The following is a 17,152-nucleotide window of genomic DNA, read 5'->3' on the forward strand; positions in this document are numbered from 1 at the left end:
CCAAGCCTTTGAGCGTTTCTGCACTGGAGGACGACACTAGGGGCCACCGGCCGCTGGGCCCAGTGGCAGCTTACAGAGAAGAGGATATGAACAGGAAACCCTAGAGTGGCTGGCCGTGGGCCTGGCTACAGCCTCATCCCAGGAAGAGCCCCCTGCGCTGCTCCCAGCAGAGCTTGCACCCCATATCCAACCCTCCTCAGCCAAATGGACCCGGAGCCCTGAACCCCAGGGTGGTCCAGAGTTAGTGGGAGGGGGGGAGCAGGGGCTGTGAGATGCGGCTGGACATCTCCCCAGAGCCCACACATGGCGCCTCTTGCCCTGCCTTGCCCCTTGCCCGCGGACCACCCCAGACTGATCTCTGGGGCCGCTGCCCCGCAGGACCCAGACGAGAGCGCCCGCATCTCCAGTGCCTTCTTCCGCCTGTTCCGGGTCATGAGGCTGATCAAGCTGCTGAGCCGCGCGGAGGGAGTGCGCACCCTTCTCTGGACGTTCATCAAGTCCTTCCAGGTGCCCGCGCTCAGCTCAACAGTGACCCTGGAAACGGCACTCACCTGGGGCGGACCCTCGGGGCAGGAACCTGAGCCCAGGGTGGCGCACACCCCAGGGTGGGCGTGGAGGGGCAGGCGTGTTCTGTGGCTAGGCTGGGCCCTGGTGAGCAGAGGGAGCTTGAGCTCGGGGCGGGCAGGTGAGCACCCGGCTGACGCCCGTCCTCTCCTCGCAGGCCCTGCCCTATGTGGCTCTTCTCATTGTCATGCTCTTCTTCATCTATGCTGTCATTGGCATGCAGGTGAGAGGCACAGGATGGGTTGGGGCCACGCTAGAGGGTGCGTCCGTAGGGAGGCGTAGTCAGCATGCAGGCTGGATCCTGTGTATCCCAGCAGCCAAGGGCCAGGTGACAGAGGCAGCCCCTAGGCCACAGATGTCTTAGTGTTGAGCCACCCTGGCCTGTGATGGACAGGAGGGGCCAGATCTTGTCTCGAAGCCCTCAGTTGGGACCCCTCATCTTGACATCTCGTGGTTGTACAGAGGAAACTGGTCTACCCTCTCACTTTTCTTCCATTTGATGAGAAGGATATGAATTCAATCTAGAAAAGACTTCAGATCTGATGTGCCCTGAAGTGCAGGGGGTTGGGGACGGGTGTGACGAAGGTGGGGGTCACATCAGCGGGGAGATGAGCTGAAGGGACGCTTGTATCTAGGGTCCAAAGCCGGAGTCTTCTGTGCTTTACAGATGTTCGGGAAGATTGCCATGGTGGACGGAACCCAAATAAACAGAAACAACAACTTCCAGACCTTCCCTCAAGCCGTGCTCTTGCTCTTCAGGCACGAGCCCCAGCTAGCCTTTGCTCGGCTCCCTCTGTGCTCGAGAACGCGCTGGCCCCATGTCGGCCCTGACTACAGGGTCCCCTTGCCTTGCTTAACGTCCAGCTGTCACAGTTGTGAAGACCGCATTGCCATCTGGCATTGAGTCCCTCCTGAGTGGGATGCTGTTTGTTCCTCCATTGTCACCCACTGACGAGGAGTTCAAAGGCCAAATGTCCCTCCTTAGAGTGATGAGGTCTCTAAGACCCTTGTCCCTGTCTTGCCTTAGTCAGTAGTGCTCCCCTTTGCTGGGGCTCAAATCATGAATGAGTTTTTCCCTCCATCCATGAAAGCTGTAGTTCTGCTTGTAGATAGGGAAGCTCATCACGCTTCCCCACCTGGCTGATGTTCCTGAAGGCCAGGCAAGAGCGCATGGGTCAACAGGAGCTCTCCTCTTTGCCCAGGTGTGCCACAGGGGAGGCCTGGCAGGAGATCCTGTTAGCCTGCAGCTATGGGAAGCTGTGTGATCCCGAGTCGGACTACGCCCCGGGTGAGGAATATACGTGTGGCACCAGCTTCGCCTATTACTACTTCATCAGCTTCTATATGCTCTGCGCCTTCCTGGTGAGAGGCCTGGGGGTGCTGGCCAGGGTGGGGGGCCCAGCTTCAGAAGTTCTTGCTAGGTTGTCTCTGATTCTGGTCAGTTAGGGTGTTCTTGCTTTGTGAGTGCTTTTTCCTGCTCCAGAGGGACTGGAAGTTTTCACTGTGTGTATGATGATATGTCATTCATATCTATATAAATGTATCTTACATATTAGCAATTTATAACCAAGAGGAATATGATGAGGCCAGTCCTGAATAGGCAGAAGCTTCCTCTCAAAATGTTTACCCTGAACTATTCCTCAGTACAGAAAGATGCTCTATTACAAGGAGGCTAAGACTCTGGAAATCAGTCTTTCAGTGGAGGCCCCATTTAGGGGCAGAAACAGCATCAGGTCACGTGGAGACAGTGGGCCACTGTCTGTCCACGAGGAGCGTACCCACCAGGACATCATGCTGCCACTCCATTTTCTTTCCTGTCTTCACTCAAAACCTTTGAGTGTCCAGCATGTGCCAGGCCTTGAGTCTGGTGCTGAAGACCGAAAGACCAGTGAGACAAAGTCCTTGCCCTGGTGGCGCTCATGGCACACAAAGGGTGCCCATGTGTGAACAAGCCTGGCAATCCAAAGGACCTTCAGCATGGACAGAAAAGGCCAGAGCAGTGAAAGGGCTGTGGCCAGGCTCTGAGGAGGACAGAGAAGCTCTCAGGTGGAGACTAGATCCCATAAGAGCTGGTCTTAGGTACCCTGGAAGGGTGCCTGCCAGGCAGGAGCAGAGATGGGGCTCCAATTTGCTTGTGTATGGAATGCGGGCCATGCAAGAGGACTGGGGTGAGGGGCCACAGCCCCCCACTGGCCAGGGACCCCCTAATCCCTGTATCATTTGCCTTTCCTGTGGGAGTGCTTGTCCTCTTGCAGATCATCAACCTCTTTGTGGCTGTCATCATGGACAACTTTGACTACCTCACACGGGACTGGTCTATCCTGGGCCCTCACCACCTAGATGAGTTCAAGGCCATCTGGGCCGAGTATGATCCCGAGGCCAAGTGAGTCCAGTGTGCAGGCTGTCTGTTGGGCACTCCACAGATAGGGTGGGCACTGCTCGCCGGCTGTATCAGAGCCTGGCTAAAACTCAGGGTCCCAGGTTCCACTCACCTGATGGTCAGAGACCTCAAGGCCATTAGCCTAATCCTCAGGGCATTGATCTGCACCTTGAAGCTTGAAAAGCACTGCTCTGTTTCTTTTGTAAAAATTAAGTAGCCGGGTGTGGGGGAGCACACCTTTAATCCCAGTACTCGGGAGGCAGAGGTAGGAGGATCGCCAGGAGTTCGAGGCCACCCTGAGACTACACAGTGAATTCCAGGTCAGCCTGGAAACCTTACCTCAAAAAAAAAAAAAAAAAAGTATTTACTTTGTACGGGCACATCATGGGTTGGTACCATCATTTACCACTTCCCTGCCCCCTGCACTGTTCTCTTTCATCCTTTCTGTTAAAAAAATGTTATAAGCTCATATTTACTGAATGTTTCCCAGGTGTCAGGCCGAATGCTAAACACTATAGGTATTATCTCATTTAATTCTTTTTGTTTGTTTGGTTGGTTTTGTTTTTCTTTTCTTTTTCTTTTTATTTATTTATTTGAAAGTGACAGAGAGAGAGAGAGAGAGAGAGAGAGAGAGAGAGAGAGAATGGGCGTGCCAGGGCTTCTAGCCACTGCAAACGAACTCTAGACGCATGCGCCCCCTTGTGCATCTGGCTAACGTTGGTCCTGGGGAATGGAGCCTCGAACTGGGGTCCTTAGGCGTCACAGGCAAGCGCTTAACCGCTAAGCCATCTCTCCAGCCCTGATTTTGTTTTTCGAGGTAGAGTTTCACTCTAGTCCAGGCTGACCTGGAATTCACTATGTAGTCTCAGGGTGGCCTCGAACTCCTGGCAATCCTCCTACCTCTGCCTCCTGAGTGCTGGGATTAAAGGCGTGTGCCACCATGACTGGCCTTCATTTAATTCTTTTAAAAATAATTTTTTATTTTTTGGTTTTTCGAGGCAGGGTCTCACTCTAGCTCAGGCTGACCTGGAATTCACTATGTAGTCTCAGGGTGGCCTCGAACTCACTATGATCCTCCCACCTCTGCCTCCTGAGTGCTAGGATTAAAGGCATGTGCCACCACGCCTAGCTCTAATTTTTTTAAAAATAGTTTTATGAATGGAATTTCAAAGGGGAAAAGGTGGGGAGGGAGTGTATTACCATGGGATATTTTTTGTAATCATGGAAAACATTTATAAAATTGAGAAAAATATAAAAAATATTTTTATGTGCAAAGAATAAGAGAGAGGGATTGGGTGCTCCAGGCCCTCTTGCCACTGCAAATGAATTCCAGATGCATGAGCCACTTTATGTATCTAGCTTTTTTAATCGGTCCTAAGGAATTGAACCCAGACCATCAGGCCTTGCAAGCAAGTGCCTTTAATTGCTGAGCCATCTTTCCAGCTCTCTCATTTCATTCTTACAACAACCTATAACACAGGTCTTCTGATTATCTTAATCTTACAAACTGAGGTGAAGAAAGGTTAAGTTACCCAAAACAGCCCATTTCTGGAGTGGGCTCCAGTAAGCTAAACCTTGTCTCTTCTTTTAAAATGGTACCAGGCTCCCACTTCCTAAACATGTTAGAAACTAGGAAGTCTCCCCTATCCCTTGGCTCCCTTCCCCTTTATCCACTCTGAGTCGGGGCGGGGGGGAGTGTGGGTATGGGGGGGAGGAAGCTACCAGATGTACAGGTCTATATGTCCTCTCTCAGGGGCAGGATCAAACACCTGGACGTGGTGACTCTGCTGAGGAGGATCCAACCTCCTTTGGGCTTTGGAAAGTTCTGTCCACACCGGGTAGCATGCAAGGTAACCAGCACAACCAGACAGTTGTGGGTCTGGGAAGGAAGAGAGCTGACAGTAATGGTTTCCTACGTCTGTCTGCCAGTCAAATGTCCACCACTGTAACAAACACCTGAGGTCATTTATTCTTATTTATTTATTTTAATTTTAATTTTTTGGTCTTTTGAGGTAGGGTCTTGCTCTAGCCCAAGCTGACCTGGAACTCACTACATAGTCTCAGGGTGGCCTCGAACTCATGGCGATCCTCCTACCTCTGCCTCCCAAGTGCTGGGATTAAAGGTGTGCACCACCACACCTGGCTGATTATTTTTTATTGAGAACTTTACTATATGAATATTCTGTAGTATGATCATATTCCCATCCAAAGTCTTTTGCCCCCTCTCTTCTGTCTCTATTCCACTGAGGACCCTCCTCTTTATAGGTAGTCCTTCCTCTGTTTTGTTGTCACATTCGTTTTGTCCTCTGTCCTCCATGTCAAAAGGTTGACAGGCTTTGAACAGTGCGGGTCTTGTGAGGGTGTTGGTAACCACTGTTGGGTCATGAATGCATTACTCTGTTCATGTCAGGGAATAATGCCCCAAAGTACTCCTTTCCACCCTGTGACTTTAACATTCTTTCCACCTCCTCTTCCACAATATCCCCTGAGCCTCAGAGGGCATAACAGATATTGTGTTTAGTGTTGAGCTCTCAGCGGCCTTTTATTTTCTGCTTTGAGGAGTTTTGAGTCTCCTCAGTATCAAATGCCACTGAGATAACTTATAAACAGAAAAGGGTTTCTTAGATCCCATTTCAGGGGCTACAGCCCACGTATCAGGCAGACCCGTTGCTTTTAGGCCTCACGTTGAGAGGAGGCAGGTAGAGCGCATCATGGTGGGAGCATACAGTAGAACAATGTGCTCAGCTCATGACCAGGACCCATAAGAGAAAGAGGACATGCCTCCAATAATCTAAAACCTCCCCCTAGGCCCACCTTTTACTATCTCACCTCTACCTTGCAGAGCATCACCCTGACTGGGGCCCAAACCTTTAACACATGGGTCTTTAAGACACATTTCAGACCCTAGCTAGACCAGTCCCCAAGTACCTCCCTACTGACCTAAAGTCTCATGGATGCCTCCTTGTCACCCATGCCCCAGTCGTCCACTCCCACACATGCCATCCACACCCAGCCCAAACAGGGTGATGATGACTTGCTGAGCTCGGCCTGGTCCTAGCTCAGCACTGAGCCACTGCTTCTCCTCACACAGCGGCTGGTGGGCATGAACATGCCCTTGAACAGTGATGGCACGGTCACCTTCAATGCCACACTCTTTGCTCTGGTGCGCACGGCCCTCAAGATCAAGACACAAGGTGAGGGTCTTTTGTGGGTGCCCTCCTCTCAGAGGTTTGTTTCTGACATAGATTCTCCCAGATTCCTGGAGTGAAAGGTTGGCATCAAGAGCCATAGGCAGAATCAAGGGGAGGCCAGGTTGTGACCATCAAGTCCCCGTGCCCCTCAGGGATCAGAGGAAGGCTAAGAATTCCCTGCAGGGCAAGGCCACTGAGGATTTGCCCCGCGTGCTTCGCCTATAGAGTGCCAATGCTAGCATATGAGTGAGGCTGTGGGCGGAGGCAGAGGCAGGACTTGGGTGGTACTCGGTGGGCATAGGAGTCCACCCTTGACCACCTGTAGGTCTCCATTCAGAAAGACAGCCATGGTGGGAGCAGAAGGAATGAGGATGGAATCAGAGTGCTATTCCTAAGCCTTCACATAGTTTGTCCGTATCAGGACCAATTATAGCCCAAGGCAGCCATGGGCACGTTCTCTGGAGGACAAGAGAAGGGAAGCCAGGAGTCAGTAAGGAACAAGGTCGAGCAGCAGAAAGGGCTACATGGGTGCCTTGGGACATAGCATGTAGGGACTTGAAGGCTTGGGGGAGAGAGCAAGGCATGACAGCCTTCATAGTTAACCATGCTAAGCCCTGGATGTCAAGGCCTGTGGGGAGTAAGTGTGTGATCCAAGGTTTGGGCTGCTCGTGGGGACAGTAATGCCCTCGCCCCTCTGCCAACACACTGAACAGCAGCTGGCATGAAGACCACTGAGCCAGCATGTGCTGGATCAATGGTGGCTCTTGGAGAGGCTTTGTCAAGTGCATGGGGCCACTCTTGCCTTTCCCTTGACCCAGGCAACTTTGAGCAGGCCAATGAGGAGCTTCGAGCCATCATCAAGAAGATCTGGAAGAGAACCAGCATGAAGCTCCTGGACCAGGTTATCCCTCCGATAGGAGGTGGGTGCTGCTTTAAGTGATGCAAGTTCATAGCAGGTGCAGAAAGGATGAGGCACATCTCCAAGCAGTCCCACAAGAACCCAGGCATTCAGACACTATAAATGCCTTGGACAAACCAGGCAGGGTGGCACACTCCTTTAATCCCAGCACTCGGGAGGCAGAGGTAGGAAGATCACCACAAGTTCTAGGCCACCATGAGACTACATAGTGAATTCCAGGTCAGCCTGAGTGAAATTGAAACCCTACTTCCAAAAAAAAAAAAACCTTGGACAGACCCTATGGGTGTCTAGCAGGGCAGCACCAGTTCAGGATAGAAGTGGCTCACTGACCAAGCCAGCCAGATAGGGAAGAGCTGGGTGCCTAGGTCCTGCTGCCCCGTCTCCCACTCTGAATCCATGGGCAGACTCCCACCAGCCTTCACAACGTCCTTTCTTGGCTCCTCTGCAGATGATGAGGTGACAGTGGGGAAGTTCTATGCCACGTTCCTCATCCAGGAACACTTCCGGAAGTTCATGAAGCGTCAGGAGGAATATTATGGGTATCGGCCCAAAAAGGACACAGTTCAAATACAGGTAAATCTAACTCAGGCAGATTTCAAGGGACTCTCCTCTTAGGCCAGGCCCTTCTCTGGGGTCTTCATCCTCAGCCAGGAATAGAGCCAAAGAGGAAAGAAGGAACCTAGAGGAATAGGAAATGAGATGACAGTTCTGAACAGTCCGCTGGTCGAAGGCATCTTAACCTCAGGAGAAGAACCAGGCGTGCCTCATTTCTGGATTATTGGACCAAAGAAAATAGGATTTCCAAGAAGTTAAACCAGAGCAGTGGTCTCTATAAAGAAAGCAGATCCCTCATGCTCTATGAGTATGAAAGGAAATCTCTAGAACATCATGTGATTTTTTAAAATTAGGCATTCTTTTATTATTTTTATTTATCCATTTTGAGAGAGCAAGTGAAAGACAGAGGTAGATATAGAGAGAGAATGGGCACACCAGCACCTCCAGCCACTGCATGCGCCCCCTTGTGCATCTGGCTTCCATGGATCTTGGAGAATTGAACTGGTATCCTTTGGCCATGCAGGCAAATGCCTTAACCACTAAGCCATCTCTCCAGCCCTAGAATGTCATATTTTATCCCTTTAGCTTTTATTTCTATTTTGTGTACAATGTAATACACATTATTTGTTAATTCAGAAATACACATTCATTTGGGTATACGCTCAAGAATGTAGTTGCCTTTGTTTTTTTTTTTAAATCTTTATACTTGAAAAAAGTTACAAGTATGATATAAAATCTTTTATGTGAACCATTTGAGAATGACCATAACACAGTGCTCCATCAACTCAGAACACTTTAACCTGTGTTTCCTGCAGACATGGTATTCCCCTACACAATTCTCCTGCAGAGCCATGTTGAAATCAGGAAATTCACACTGACATATCACTACCCTCTAATCCTCAGCCCTTGTTCAACTCTCACCCATTACCCCAATAATGTTCTTCATAGACAAAAGTCCAGTTGAGATTCACACATTGCAAATATATTGCATATTCCATCTCTTCTTAGTATCTTTCTTTCTAGAACCATTTCTCAGGTTTTCTTTAACATGACTTTTTTGATAACTATAACCCAGGTAGTTTTTTCAAGTTGGGTCAGTATGATGTTTCTCATGCTAGACATAAAATAAGCATTTAAAGTAAGAATACCACAGAAGTGATGCTATTGGAAATGATTGGGTGATGCAAATTTGTTTCAGTGCTTGTAATATGAACTTTTGATGTGCTTAAAATAACACACACATCCCGGGGCTAGAGCGATGGCTTAGTGGTTAAGATGCTTGCCTGCAAAGCCAAAGGATCTTGGTTTGATTCCCCATGACCCATGTAAGCCAGATGCACAAGGTGGTGCATGCATCTGGAGTTTGCAGTGGCTGGAAGCTCTCATGTGCCCATTTTTTCTCCCTCCCTCTCTCTCTTTGCCTCTTTCTCTCTCTCAAGTAAATAAATAAAAATAAAATATTTAAACACACACATTCTGGGCTGGAGAGATGACTTAGCAGTTAAGGAACTTGCCTGCAAAGCCTAAGCACCTATGTTCAACTCTCCAGATCCCACATAAGCCAGACACACAAAGGTGAGGCAAGCACAAGGTTGCACATGCCCGCTAGGTGGTGCAAATGTCTGGAGTTTTATTGCAGTGGCTGAAGCCCTAGTGTATCCATTCTCTCTCCCTATGTCTCTCCCTAAAATAAAAAAAAAAAATTAACACACATACTAATAAGGCAATTTCTCCACTAAGAAGCCCAGAGAGGGTATAAAGTCTCCACTCTGGGACTAGAGAGATGGCTTAGCAATTAAGCACTTGCCTGTGAGGCCTAAAGACCCCGGTTCGAGGCTTGATTCCCCAGGACCCATGTTAGCCAGATGCACAAGAGGGCGCATGCATCTGGAGTTCGTTTGCAGTGGCTGGAGGCCCTGGTGTGCCCATTCTCTCTCTCTCTATCTGCCTTTCTCTCCGTCTATCGCTCTCAAATAAATAAATAAATAAAATTTTTAAAAAGTCTCCACTCTGCCCTAGTCTTTGGGAACCATTGGAGTGAAGGCTATCTATTGCTCATAGGGCACAGCAGGACCAGGGGCCCTCCCTGAGCCCACTGACATTGATGGAGGAGGAAGAATAGGTTTCAGGGGACCTGTGGGTGCAGGAATACTAACAAGCAGGGCCGGAGCAGCAGTGCTGGCCTCCTCTCCTGGCCTGGGAGGGTCACCGGCTTCCTTCACCCCCAGGCTGGATTACGGACCATCGAGGAAGAAGCAGCTCCTGAGATCCACCGCACCATCTCGGGAGACCTGACGGCAGAGGAGGAGCTGGAGAGAGCCATGGTGGAGGCTGCTATGGAGGAAGGGATATTCCGGGTGAGTGAGGGTCGAGCGGCAACAGAGAAGAACCCAGCCACGCAGGAAGGGGATGTGGGAACTGAAGAGACCCCTCTCTACCTTCCCACCCATCTCTCTCAGGACCTAGAATTCTTTTTTGGAAAGATGCATGAGGAAATAGTGGCCCAAAGAGATAATGTGCAGTGTCCAGTATCGCTTCATTTCAGAGGGCAGCTAGAATCCAGCTCTGCAGACTGGCTTCAGTGTGCCACACTTCCATGTCTGTGGGTCCGTGTCTTTTTGTATGGTTCCTAAGGTTTGTCCTGTCCACCCCTTCTCAATGGGGCCTGGCTGAAGGTGAGGACTACCTTCTGCTCTCTCTGTGTCCATTCTCTCCAGGCCTTGCTGACTTGACTCCTGCTCCCATCACTGGTCCCAGCACCGTCCTCCCAGGATGGCAGCTCCCAGCGCATGCCCTTCCTCATCTCCTGCCTCTGCTCTCACTCTCCTCTTTGCCTCTAGAGAACCGGAGGCCTGTTCGGCCAAGTGGACAACTTCCTGGAAAGGACTAACTCCCTGCCCCCTGTCATGGCCAACCAAAGACCCCTCCAATTTGCTGAGATAGAGATGGAAGAGCTGGAGTCACCTGTCTTCTTGGAGGACTTCCCACATGACCCGAGCACCCACCCTCTTGCTCGTGCCAACACCAACAATGCCAATGCCAACGTTGCCTACGGCAACAGCAGCCATAGCAACAGCCAGGTGTTTTCCAGGTAAGGATGGCAACTGCCATGTCAGGGGAAGTGGGTATACTGAGATAAGACTGAGGAAGAAGGTACACTGAAATTTTTAGAATGTCCTTTGCTCGCCTTTGTGTCCTCTGGGATCCTTTCTCACCCTTAGTGTGAGGTTGACCTGCATTGCAGAGGTGCCTGTGGTCAGCAGGGGGCAGCCTCTTGTCGGCATTAGCATTAACGGTGAGTGAGCGGTTCACTCCACCACCCTCAGCAAATAGCCACTGTAATGTATTGGCATATTACAGGTTAGGACAGGGCTCTGGCAGCTGCAGGGACCGCAGGGAACTCCGGCTGATAAGGTCAGGCGTAGTGTTTGGATAGCTCCTATCTCACCAGCTCCAGGCTGTAAGCTAAGTAGATCATCTGTGGTTGCCTAAGTGCTACTCAACGATCGCAACCCAGGGACTGGGCTCCAATTGGAGCTTCCGTTCTAGAGAGGAGGCTGGCTGAGTGGAGGTCTCCTTAGCAGAATAAGGCAGAAGCCAGCTGAGCAGGAACTTCCCTGCCCAGGACTGTCAACACCTCACTCCAGTTGAAGAGGCCTCTTGAATGCAGCCCAGAATGCTTGAAGGGTACACATGACTTCAGGTCACCATGGTGCTAGGCAGTGTAGAAATACAGAAGCGTTAGACCTGGGTCCTGATATTGGGCCACATGTCCCATATGATAGGATTATGACCAAGAAATCACAGAGATTAGGTGTCCTGAGAATGCAGAGAGGCCATTAATGACCATGGGCTAGAAAGGTCCAGAACAATTCTCAGTTTCAGTTACCCATTAGAAATACCTGGGAGCTTTCAAAAAACCCATGTCTGAAGATAGGTCACAGTCACTGGTCTTTAAAACACGCTGGGTGGCCCTGTCTGCAGCCAAACATGAGGACCGGGGTCCTGAGGGTAGTGAGACTGAGCAGACTGTGGGAAGGGGAAGGAGTGTCTCAGCAGGAGTGGGGGCGGCCTTGCGTTTGGCTTGTTGCCCGAGTCAGAACTGGCTAGACTCAAGGGCAGACAGCATCAGCCCTGGAGTCAAGGCCACTGTGCTTTGCGGATCCAGACCCTGGGCCAGAAGATTGTTGGGACGTGGAGGGGAAGCAGCCTGCACTAGTAAACTCCAAGCTTTGCTTCCATTGCAGCACCTGCTATGAAAGGGGGTTCCCAGGAGAAACAGAGACGCCTGCTACGAGAGAAGGAGCCTTTGGCCAACCCCACAGGAGCTTGGGTCAGTCCCTTCTGTGTACCATGAAGTTGAGCTTTCTCCTAAGGTGCCCACGGGTTCTGCCTCCTTCCTCAGAGTCTAGGAGGGCAGCTCAGAAACTTTACAGTGGGAGCCAGCGGGGCCCTGGGAGGGGGGCACTGGCATCAGGCTGAGAAGGACTCCAGACGCGAAGCTGAATGAGGTGTGAGAGTGGGGGTCATGTGTGCGCTCTAACAGGTCTCCTGCGGGCTGGCCAGGAAACTCGCTGTCCCCTCTGTGCAACCCAGCTTAGGTGTCCCTTCCGCCAGGCCCCTGGACACATGACACCTGGGCTCTAGGGTTCTTTAGCAGGTGACTCTGCAGTCTCCTGGTGGGTCTAGGACCATTGTGTGACAGTCAGAGCCCCAAGGAAGCTGGAATGCAATAACAATAAGGGTACTTCTTTAGTTTCCAACCCCCCTGTAATGTGCACACACTAACATACTGAGGGAAAGCTTAGCTGGTGACTCTGGCCCTGAGCTATTCCCACACTACAAGGACAGAGAGAGCTGGACCTAAAGTTGATTCAACTTCAACCTGTATCCTCTCTAAGTCACCTTCCACAGCTGACCAAGCAAGGCCCTGTTAACCTGAGGCCCCCCATTAGGAGTCATTTGCCCCTCTTTGTCTTTGTCTCCCCTTGCCCATAGAACTGCACAGACAGCCCCCTACAGCCCAGCTGAAAGGACAGTGTACCCAGATGGGAGCGGCTAGAGGCCAGGCACCTCCTTCCCCCTACCAGGTAACAGGGGAGAGGGCTGGGACAAAGCACCACACAAACCTTCCTTGGGAGCGGGGTGCGGCAGGAGAAGGACCTTCTCACCTACTCGGTGGGGCTTGGTTTGGGCCCCTTGGATGAGCTGCATCCAGGGGACCCAGCAACCCCACTGGGGACTTTGTTTTGTGCATTTGGAACAGAACCCAAGGGCAGAGCCTTCCCTGGAGGAGAGGGAGCGCTCCACACCAAGGTCTCTGGAAACACCTCATGACAGGAGCTCTGAGGAGAGTGCTGCTGGGTGCGCAGCTCCAGCCACCACCCTGCTGATCCGGGAGGTGAGGCAAGGCAAGCCGGGCACGGAGCAGCAAGCCACGGGGTCCACACTGAGGGCTGGCCCTGTGGCAACCTGGCATGGAGAGAGGGTAGGGTCAACGGTGAAGGCCCTGTCCAGAAGGACCCTACGCAGCCCTTCCTTCCTTCTCCCTGCAGGCCTTAGTTCGAGGGGGACTGAACTCCTTAGCAGCAGATGCTCATTTCGTCATGGCAACAGGCCAGGCCCTGGCAGATGCCTGTCAGATGAAACCAGAGGAAGTGGAGGTGGCAGCAGCAGAGCTACTGAAGGAACGAGAGTCCCCGGAAGGCCAGGGCCGTGTCTTAGGAGACCTGGTCCTCAGATCCTCCCTGGACAGCCTCAACCAGCATCAAGGCTCCCAGGAAACCCTTATTTCTTCAAGGCTGTGAGGCCCACACTGAATGGCACAGGCTTAGAGCTGGCATGACCAAAGCGTGGAGGGTGCTCAGGTAGAGAGGACTAGCAACCTCTGTCCTTTGGAAGCCAGCTGCCCGGCTTGAGGAGTGGTCAGGAACCACCCCAACCAGTCAGGAGACCACAGGTAGGCAGGACAGGCCCTTGCCCTCTCTAGCAAGGAACGGGATTGGGTGGAGCTTCTGTCGCTCAAAAAGACCTGGTCAGTGCCAGTGTCGGTCACCAGGCCACGCCCACCAGCAGGATATTAAAGTCTCTAGGCCTGTGATACTGGCACCTGTATTCTGTTTGTTTCCTTTGTTTGTTTGTTTGTTTGAGGTAAGTTTTCACTCTAGTCCAGGCTGACCTGGAATTCACTATGGAGTCTCAGGGTGGCCTCGAACTCTCAGCGATCCTCCTATCTCTGCCTCCCAAGTGCTGGGATTAAAGGCATGCGCCATGACACCTGGTCCGGTCCTGTCTCCTTTTTGGGGGAACTTTCTATCCTTCCTCTGCCCCTTCCTCCATTCCTTCCTTCCTCAGAGAGCCTGGGCCTAAGCAGAAGAACCAAGGGGCCAGCTCAGTGCCGCTCTGTGCGGAGAGCAGAGTTCTGGAAGTCCCTGACTGGGCTGAGCAGCCCGAGGAGGGACTGGTGGCCTTGGAAGGAGCCCCACACCCTGCTCATACCATGGCCAAGCTGATTTATGTTTTTGAAGCTGTGACCGTGTGTCTTTGGCCAGAGTTCACTGACAACGCAGCCCTCGGTGTCAGTGGCACTGGCTTTATGGCTGCGGTTATCACAGCTCGCAGTCTCAGTGGCTTCGCTTTGCCACACGGCCTAATGACGGGTCACGGCTGGTGTTTACCAAGCTCCTCCTGGGTGTCCTCTTCATCTAGCACACCAGGGGGCTTCCTGGGTGCTTACAAAGCACTTTTACACAAAGTCCAGTTGTAGTTGTGACGTAGACATTGAATCCGTGTTCAGAATCAGGAGATGGAGGTACAGAGAGAGGTGACAGGACATACCTGTGTCATGAAGCTGGGGCGAGGCAAATCTGGGGCTCTGCACCGGGCTTCTAGAGCCCCCACTGTGCCCTTTCCTCCTTCGTGGGACACTCCTTCCTTCTGGCCGCCCCTTCATTAAGAGTGGGGCCAAGTGACTGCTCCATGGCTGTTGCTGTGGTAACCAGGCTGGCCTGCTGCGTGGCCTCCTGGCAACCGCCAGCGAGCTGCCCAGCTTCTGAGGCCTGCCCCAGGGTGCAAGTGCCACCAGGAAGAGATGAAGGCTGGTGGCCCTGCGCATCCAGAGACCCCAGGCTCAGATGGACCCCAAAGCTTCCTCAAAGCCACAGTTTTAACTCCCCTCTTTCCCCAAGAAAGCTTGCCCTGTGCCTCGTTCACCAAAAACCAGAAGCCACCAGAAGGTCCCTCTGCTCAGCTCTTACCACCACTCTGATGACTACCTCCTCTGAACTGGGTGGAAGCTGGGTCTCTATTTCTTTCCCATCTTCTCCCTGCCCCATCCAGAATTGTCTCTCCCTGTGCCTGTCCTGGCTCCATTGATATGTATGTAATACATTCCAGGTCCTTCCAGCTTGAAATGACTCTGCCAGTATTCTGTTTGTCCATCCATCCATCCATCCATCCATCCATCCATCCATCCATCCAACATCTATCATCTATCCATCTTTCATTTATCTTATTATCTTGTATCTACCATCCTTTTATCTATCTATCATCCATCTTCTATTGCCTATCATCTATCTATCTAATCTTTCATCTACCTTTTAGTCTAATCTACTTTGATGTGGGGCTTTTGTCCTTTACCACTCGTGACAGGATGGTGATGGGCCCACCAGTATGCAAGGGTAATGGCACTCACTGTGGGGTCACCAATGCAATGGCCGTGTCATGTCTGGAAGACAGCATTTCAAAGCACTCCTCTCCATCCTCTGGCTCTTACATTCTTTCTGTCCCCCTCTTCCCTAGTATTCCCTGAGCCTTGGAGAGCATGACAGAGATGCCTCATTTAGTGCTGAGCACTCAATGCTCCCTCATTCTCAGCACTTTGATGGGTTTCAAGTCTCCCCACTGGTCACCGCCATCTGCAAAAAGAAGCTTCTCTGACCAAAGATGAAAGCAGCACTACTCTATGAGCATACACACCAATATCTACAGGGCAACGTGCTAGGCACAACATAGCTATGTAGCCCAAACAGCAGTAGTCCTATTCTGTCCTATTATCTATCTCTACTTTCTTCTTTTAAAATTTATTTACTTATTTATGAGAGAGAGAGAGAGAATGGGTGTTCCAGGGTCTCTAGAAACTGCAAACAAACTCCAGATGCATGCACCATCTTGTGCATCTGGCTTTACGTGGGTACTGGGGAATCAAACCTGGGTCCTTTGGCTTTGCCAGCAAGCACCTTAACCGCTAGGCCATCTCTCCAGCCCCTATCTCCGTTTTTGAAAGCTGACAAACTTCTTGGGTATCCTCCTTGTTTACATTTCTGTCTGCTCTCCATTTCTCATCCCGTGTGACCCCTTCTCCACATTCGCCAGTATGGCTAACCCTTGCTGCTAACCAGAAGATTCTTTCAGAATTCTCTCACTTGATTTCCAGGCAGCATTAGATACAGTTTTCTCCTTCCTTCTTGCAATGCTTTCATGTCTCATGTCTCCAGAAGGTCCTACAACTTCTCACGAGCTCCAACTTGCACGAAGCCCCGTTGCATGTTTTCCCTTCGCTCCTAGCTCTCCGGGAGGTTCTGTCCCCTTGACCCTGTCTTTTCACTCACTGGCTCCGCTGGGTGATCTCATCTACTTTCTTATCTAAGAGGCATCTTGTGCCAGTGGTTCTAGACCAAAGCTCTCCTACTCTCCAGGCCTGTGTGTCCTGCACTTCCCAGGACACATACGTGCCACCTGTGCCTAAGCTCTCTGTCCGAGTGGGGCCTCTCATCTGTCCCCATAGGCTGCTTCTCCTCTGGCATTGCTGTTCCACAAACCCACTCCTCGTTCAGCCCTAGTGTGTGTTGTCTCCTCCCTGCAATGCCTCAAGACCCCCCTCCTACCTGACGCTTTTCTCACCTTTGACAGGAACAGGCTCCCTCCAGCCACTTCCAGTTCCCCCATCACCTTGTACCCCACCCCCCATCCCTTACAGTGGCCTCTGCACTGTCCTTCCCGCCTCTTCTTTTCCTCTAACATGCTTCCAATCTTGCTGACAACCCTGATGGTGCCCACAACGTCCTCAGAATCTCCTGCCAACTCCCAACTCTGCCTCAGATTCACCAGGCACCTTCACCAGGGTGATTCTCCTGCTCACCCGAGAGGGAGCCACTCTTGCCTCTGTGTGCCCTTTTGCTCTGGAAACTTCCCTGAGCCCTCCATCTAACGGGCTCCTAGTCATCCTTCAAATCTGTTTTGTTGCTATTCGCCTAGACACTCCCAAACTGTCTATAGTGTTGCCGAGAAACATGGATGGCGTCGTTCCCATCCCAGCAGGGATTGCGACCTTGCTGCAATTGCCTGTTCCCCCAACCAGAGGCAAAGTTCCTTGAAAGCTGGAGCTGCGCTGACTACTTCACAGTCGCCCCTCCCCGCACCTCCCTGGTGGGGCTTGTTCTGTAAAGTGCAGGGAAGAGCTCAGAAGTGTGAACCCTGTCTGCTCAGTGTCTTCGGCTGAGCCCTGCCATCCATTTCAAGACCAAGGAGAGCTGGGAGGAAAGC

General features: G+C 51.5%; 1 protein-coding gene across 1 annotated transcript in view; it reads left to right on the forward strand.

The window, feature by feature from the left end:
• Positions 1–13,578, forward strand: part of Cacna1s (calcium voltage-gated channel subunit alpha1 S) — a 70,532-nt gene extending 56,954 nt beyond the window's left edge. Inside the window, exons 30-44 of the mRNA XM_004661550.2 lie at positions 379–507; positions 722–787; positions 1,232–1,323; positions 1,767–1,926; positions 2,820–2,947; positions 4,698–4,794; positions 6,036–6,138; positions 6,954–7,055; positions 7,503–7,627; positions 9,838–9,966; positions 10,450–10,700; positions 11,857–11,942; positions 12,608–12,699; positions 12,876–13,010; positions 13,165–13,578. Coding sequence (XP_004661607.2) covers positions 379–507; positions 722–787; positions 1,232–1,323; positions 1,767–1,926; positions 2,820–2,947; positions 4,698–4,794; positions 6,036–6,138; positions 6,954–7,055; positions 7,503–7,627; positions 9,838–9,966; positions 10,450–10,700; positions 11,857–11,942; positions 12,608–12,699; positions 12,876–13,010; positions 13,165–13,416 — 1,947 coding nt within the window. The 3' untranslated portion in view covers positions 13,417–13,578. The remainder of the gene's footprint in view (positions 1–378; positions 508–721; positions 788–1,231; positions 1,324–1,766; positions 1,927–2,819; positions 2,948–4,697; positions 4,795–6,035; positions 6,139–6,953; positions 7,056–7,502; positions 7,628–9,837; positions 9,967–10,449; positions 10,701–11,856; positions 11,943–12,607; positions 12,700–12,875; positions 13,011–13,164) is intronic.
• Positions 13,579–17,152: the final 3,574 nt, after the last annotated feature.

This window comes from Jaculus jaculus, chromosome 1 (genome assembly GCF_020740685.1).
Source record: "Jaculus jaculus isolate mJacJac1 chromosome 1, mJacJac1.mat.Y.cur, whole genome shotgun sequence".
Classification (NCBI taxonomy): Eukaryota; Metazoa; Chordata; class Mammalia; order Rodentia; family Dipodidae; genus Jaculus; species Jaculus jaculus.